Raw genomic sequence first — 6,324 nt, 5'->3', positions numbered from 1 at the left:
TATAGAGGCCTTTCAATCATATTTTAATCCAGTGCACTACAGGATTTTATTTACCTGTATTTCATTACACTGAGCTTCTAAACAGTGACCTGCCTGACTATAAGAAAAAAAAAAGCTGTGTGCTTTAAAGAGGGTGACCCCAGGTAACAGATTAACTTTATTTTTATTATGGTTCCTACCTCCTCACGTGCCTGTCGTTCTCTCTCCTCCTCTAGTTTCTGGATCTCAGCCAATGACAAGGCATTTTGTGTGTGGTTGAGATTGGATGACTGCTGTCCCCACTTAGAAGAAGATGGAAGCTATAAACGGGACAATAACACTTCTCAACTTTAAGGCCATTTGATTCTGCTTTTAAAACCTAATGGATGTTGGGAATCCTGACCTTCATTTGTGCGAGCTGCTGTTGCTGCTGCTGTTGTTGCTGCAGTCTTCTGAGGGCCTCTTGTTGCTGCTGTCTCTGCCTCTGGAGCTCCTGTTGTCTTTGAGCCTCCTGCTCCCTTCTTTTTTGCTCCTCCTGCTGCTGTGCAAGAGCAGCAGCAGCAGCAGCGGCAGCAGCCTCCTCCTCCAGGCGCCTCTTCTCTTCCTCACGTCTCCTCAGCACCTCTAGTTCCTCTTGCCTTTTACGCTCCTCTTCCTAATTAGGAGGACAGTACTGTATTATAATAGAAGTATTTTATGTAAATAAATACATAGATCATTTGTTAGTTTACTTGTTTACGAAGGAACTCTTCCCGTTTCCTTTTCTCTTCTTCTTCCCTCCGCCTTTCCTCCAACCTTCGGAGGGCCTCCTCCTGTGCCTTCCTCTCCTCCTCCTCTTTTTGCCTCCGTTGTGCCTCCTCTTGTTCCCTTTGCAGCCTTAGTGCCTCCTCCTAAAGATCCAGTATTAAGTCAGTGGCAGTAAAGATAGAAGTGAAAGTATTTTTTCAAGTCTTTTCCCAGTCTAAACTGATATTGTTCTGTCTAACCTGTTTTTGCCGAGCAAGCTCCTCTTCTTCCAAACGCTTCCTTTCTTCCTCCTGTCGAACCCTGAGTGCCTCTTCTAGACGCTTCCTTTCTTCTTCCTCACGTTTCGCTCTCAAATCTGCCTCTCGCCTTTCCAGCTCCAGCTATCAACAGAATAAAACTTAAGAGTTAACCGCATGATTAAACATCGACAAAACCAAAACCCCCTTACAATCTGATGTGATCACACCCTTTGAGAGCAGATTCTTTGCAGAGTTGAACTGACATTCATGACTTTGTGCGGTTACACACTCATCTCTAAGATATACAAGGCCACATTCATTTATCATTTCTTTATCCAAGAATCGATCGTAAGAATAGTTCCATGAGCGATTTAAGAAACCCTATGTTTATTGGCCAATTAAGATTTTGGATAAAGACTTTTAAGGTGTCAATCTATGCTTGAGGCAAACACTCGAGACATGCCTGCTTTCAAAGAGTCTCCATAATCACTGCGTAATGATTTGCATTTAAAAATATTTATTTCACAAGCATAATTACTCTGTTCAATTCAGTTTATGTCATCTCAAGGCACATTTCACCAGATCATACAGTCAAATTGATTCAAAGTTTTGTATCTAAGGAAAACCAGTTGATTGCATCGACTCATTGACTGGAATGCAATCCCTCACACTAAGCATGCTTGTAGCGACAGCGGAGAGGAAAAACTCCCTTTTAACAGGAAGAAACCTCCAGCAGAACCAGTGTGAGCGGCCATCTACTGAGGCCGACTGGGGTTCAAGGAGACAGAAGCGGGGACACAAAAAGCAACTGTAAAAGGCGGTCCCATCCAGGAAACACACAGCCAGGCAGAGGATTATTAACAGCTGCAGTTTAGAAAAGCTGGATGAGGTCCTGCTTCCCTCTGACAGCCCTCAAACCTGCATTAACAAAGTTGCGCAGAAGAGGAAATGTCACACTCTTGCCAACGAACCACAAACTTTGGGCAGTTGATCCCTTCTGTATGCATTTCAGTTAACTCTGTGGGAATGGATGTGTATCAAATGACCCAATAAAAAGAGCAGAAAGACAATGTGCTGTATATGTACAAAAAAAAAAAATCTATTTGTAAGGCTGCCTAAAGAAACTTACGAAACACTGTAATAATCAGAAAATAATATTTCAAACTCCAGACTAGTGTATGTATCATGGGGATTGGGATGTTTTGCCTCATTTCAACAGCAAGCAATAGTCAAATACCAGAAATAAGAAGGTTTTGGTCGGGGAACGTGATGCTTACCTTCGCAGATCTTGCTTTCTCAAACTGTTGCATCTGCTCAATAGTTGGAGCTTGTGCCACTGAGTCAATAGGCAAGTCCCACACACTGCTGCCTTCCCATGCTGTGTTCAACATAATAAGATGCGTTTTTGTAGTTGGGTATTTTTACAAAAAGCAAAAACTGCTTAACATGAAAGACAAAACTCACTGGTTGTAGCAACCTGTGGGAGGTTCGGTTTACAGGAAGCCTGAGACGATGGATTCTGCATTTCCCACACAGAACCAGAGTCGGGTACTGGCAGGGATCGAGTAACAGGAGGTAGAAGACTCTCAGAAGCACTTCAAGAACAAAGGAAGTGAAATCAGAGAAAACCCACATTTTACTGAAAATGCTGCCAGGAATAATAAAAATAGAGCTTCACAACATTATATTTAAGTTTTTTTTCTTTATAGCATTTTTATTGTCAATATATTGTCACAGGTACAGAGCAACGAGACGAACTCTCTGCATTTAACCCAACCCCAGAGTGGGGCTTGAGCTCAGAACCTCTGGATTCCAAGCGCAATGCCCTAACCACTAAGCCACCACTCCTCTTAGCCATCCTGCATTTTAAACCTTGTTTGCCAATGACATATTTAAGTCAATTATTTGAGTGTCCTTTACATCCACACCTGATAAAAGGAGTTAAGAATCAAATATACTTGATGTACATAGGATCTTTGTGGACATAAGGTATGCAGCTTTTATACTCTGCAGCTTTTCCTCTTGTATGTAATATTCTGTCCGGCTCTAAGTGGGCATGAAGGACACAGACAGTAGGCTTGAAACACCACACGCCATTTAGAGTTAGAAATCGCAGTTGTTTCCAACATTTTCAAAGCTTTCTCATGTTATCCAAATGTGACTTTGATCTCTTTCCATGTGTTTATGAGCTAAATCACAAGATGTCTCTGGAGGTTTGTATTTGTGAAACCTCCTCAGTAGGAGCTGCTTGTCCACAAAATGAGAAAAATCAGTACATTTTTAAGGTTAGTAAGAATATATTTAAAGTCTCATACCTTATCTTTAAAGCCTGGTATTGCTGCAGAAGCATGTTGATCTGCTGTTGGTGCTGTTGCTGCTGTTGGACAGGAGCCGAGTTCAGAGCTAAAGTTTTCTGCTGGGCCAACGCCTGTGCATATTGCTGCCTGTTTCAGAACATCAGAGACAAAAGTAGAGGAAACAATTAAAAAAATAACTTGATTAGAGCTACCAATTAATAATAAAATAGAAAAAATCCCAGTAGAAAATTCTAAAGGTTTTTCCTCTTGGATGGAAAAGTTAGATTTTTCTGTATGGTTTTAGTTTAATTACCGCTCTAAGAGAAAGACTGGCTCAGTAAACACCATGTTTTAGAGTTATACTTTTCATTCACCAGTTATTCAGCTTGTGTAATGTTAAAATAACCAATCAGAATCATTGTTTCAACCCTAGATCGTATCATTAATTATAATAAAAGATTCAACAAAACATTGTTTATAGTTTAGAATTAAAGTTTAAAGGTTTAATCCATAAATGGGCTTCATTTGAATTAGGAAGCTTAAAAAGAACAGAACAGATTATCGATCCAACAGATGTAAACAGCAGCAGTATGAAACCTTCTGTTCTGTTTATAATAAAATACAGCATTGTTATGGAAATGGAAAACGTATGTTTCTGTATATGTCTGGTAGCAGAAAGAGCTGCGAGACCATGCTGAATGGTTTCTCTTTGGAAGTGCTAGATAAGAGCCTCACATACCTGAGGAGGTACTGATACTGTAGCTGTTGTAGCTGGTAAAGGTTAAGAGCGGTTAGCTCCTGCTGCCTCTTTAACCTCTCCTGGTCTCCATCAGCCTTTAATAAAGAGAAAAATAAGTCAGTGCAGTCAAAAGAACATTAACAAAAAAAAAAAATTATTGCACAAACCGAAATGGAAAATATCAATGCCTCTTAAAGTTTGTTGGTAGATTGGATGGACTATATCGCCATCTACAGGTCAATGGATGTAACAAGTAAAACAAGAAGAACAAACATCTGAAGCATAAAAGTCTCATCTACAAAAGTAGTTTGGACTAGTTTACGTTTAGACTCACCACTCAGCCACATTGTTTATAGTTCATGGAAACTCCAGTCCCCTAACCTGTTCTATAGTGAAACCACCTTTTGTTTATTCTGAATTTCCATGAGACATATAAGCTATGCATAGAAGACATGTTTTCAAATTTAGAAGATACCATCTGCCCACATTTGTAGACTTAGTTTTGTATTTCTAAAAAAAGCAGATGAACTGCATAAAGCGTTCATATTAATTTGAATTATTGACAGATGATAGAAACGGCTTTAGCTAATTTAAAGGTAGCTAAGAATAGAAAGCTCACAAAATGGAAGTCAAAGAACATTATGTGAACAAAGCAGCAGATTGACAAGTCAAACGCCTTATCTAATTTTAGCTACAAGGTAGATAATGAAAATGTCTTCTCAGCTTCACCATTAAAAAAAAAACTGCTGATTTATCACCTACTGTTAGGTTGCTCTGACCTGGGCTTCAAGCTATCACTTGTATTTACTATCACAGTAACTATTCTGTGTCGTGAAATTTCTCGTATTTTGCAGGTGATCTTACTTGTAGTGGTGGCGGTGCGGGACCTGGAGTAAAGGGAACCCTCCCCCAAATCTTCATCATCTCTCCCAAAGGTTGAAACACTTCATCACACCCTCTTTTCACCAACAGAGACATGGTGAAGTAACCAGCTTGAAACCAGTCAGACATCTCGTGATTACCGAATGGACCTGAAGATATAAGGGCGGGTCAGAGGTCCAAATAAGAAACAATGTTAGGAAAATATTGACAATGACAAAAAGAAAAGCTTCTTGCATTCTCACCCTGTATCTCCCCCTGTGGATCTTTATAAAACCACTTGAGAGCAGCTTCGTGGGTGAGAGGCAGGCCTGCAGGTTTGGGCTTCTCTGAAGTCTTTACTGCAAGTCTGTCATCATCCACTCCGCTGTCCTGGAGGTAAGCTACCATCTTTTCTGCCTCCTGCAAAAGAATCGAAAAATTATATGGTTTCAAAAGAGCAAAAAACTCCGGATGCACCAATCAAAAAATCTGTCCTGATTTAAATATTAACCCTGATGTAAACAACAGTCACGGATATAGTAGGTATTCAAACCACTGGGAGTCTATACCAAAACCTTAGAACTTAACTAAAATCGTCTGACACTGATGTTACTGTGGATATATCGTGCATCCCAATTTAAAGCTAAGAACATTCACATTTGTATTAATAATCATACAAAATTGAATTTTCCAATATAAAGAAAAACTTTAAATGACTTCCTGTTCAATTCAGGATAACTGGAGCCAGGGTTTTTAAAACCTACTTGCTCAAAATGTTTCAACCCTTCATCTTCATCAGCATCATTTGTCACGGTGGTGGGCCTGCTTATAGGCGTCACAATATTTGATGTGTAGAGTAAAGGATTGCTCATTGCCACAGGGACTTCTACAGGTTTTTGCTGTGGTAGATGAACAGTGGATGATGGAGCAGAAGCCTCTAAATGAAACAGAAAGAAAAAAGCAAAAAAAAAAATCTCAGTTTTGGGGTAAACACAAAAGTCAATTAATACAAGAAACCAATTCCTACCTGGTAGGGTGGTGGAAATGTGGGTCATGGGGTGTGATTCCAGCATGCTATTAGACATTGGAACACGAAGGGGGGCTTTGCAGGGCTCTGATGGAAGCTCCAGGGGTGGGTGCCTTTCAGCTGGTCTTTCAGACTCTTCTTTTCTGCTGGGCTGTTTCGGGGACAAACTCTGAGGAGGCGGCTGGGACTCGGGGAGTGATGTAGCCACAACTGGAACAACAGATGGACCGTTTTCTGACCCCCTAGTTAACTCTGAAACAAATAAAGATGTACAAAATGAGTTACATAGTTATGGCTCAAAAAGACAATCAGATCAGTAAAAAGGCTTTTGTTTTGCTCAGACTACAAAAATTAAAAGGCGAAAAAACATTGGCTGGAGAAGTTTGTTTCTTTTTCTTCCAACAACAGAGCACCTCTGTCTGCTCAACAATACTG

The 6,324-nt window shown here is 40.2% G+C and overlaps 1 protein-coding gene across 3 annotated transcripts in view; it reads right to left on the bottom strand.

Annotated features, from left to right (window-relative positions):
- The window catches only part of gigyf2 (GRB10 interacting GYF protein 2), a 30,922-nt gene that overhangs the window by 13,175 nt on the left and 11,423 nt on the right, over positions 1-6,324 (bottom strand). For all 3 annotated transcript variants that reach the window (XM_038289274.1, XM_038289276.1, XM_038289275.1), the window contains exons 12-23: positions 5,890-6,141; positions 5,627-5,799; positions 5,126-5,282; positions 4,866-5,032; positions 4,002-4,096; positions 3,281-3,409; positions 2,430-2,560; positions 2,243-2,343; positions 966-1,106; positions 711-869; positions 383-634; positions 180-299 (exon numbers count right to left, since the gene is read on the bottom strand). In XM_038289274.1, coding sequence (XP_038145202.1) covers positions 180-299; positions 383-634; positions 711-869; positions 966-1,106; positions 2,243-2,343; positions 2,430-2,560; positions 3,281-3,409; positions 4,002-4,096; positions 4,866-5,032; positions 5,126-5,282; positions 5,627-5,799; positions 5,890-6,141 — 1,877 coding nt within the window. The remainder of the gene's footprint in view (positions 1-179; positions 300-382; positions 635-710; positions 870-965; positions 1,107-2,242; positions 2,344-2,429; positions 2,561-3,280; positions 3,410-4,001; positions 4,097-4,865; positions 5,033-5,125; positions 5,283-5,626; positions 5,800-5,889; positions 6,142-6,324) is intronic.

This window comes from Cyprinodon tularosa, unplaced genomic scaffold (genome assembly GCF_016077235.1).
Source record: "Cyprinodon tularosa strain WSP-4 unplaced genomic scaffold, ASM1607723v1 ctg267, whole genome shotgun sequence".
Lineage (NCBI taxonomy): Eukaryota > Metazoa > Chordata > Actinopteri > Cyprinodontiformes > Cyprinodontidae > Cyprinodon > Cyprinodon tularosa.
Note: the sequence above shows the minus strand (reverse complement) of the source record. Positions and strands in the feature narration are given on the sequence as shown.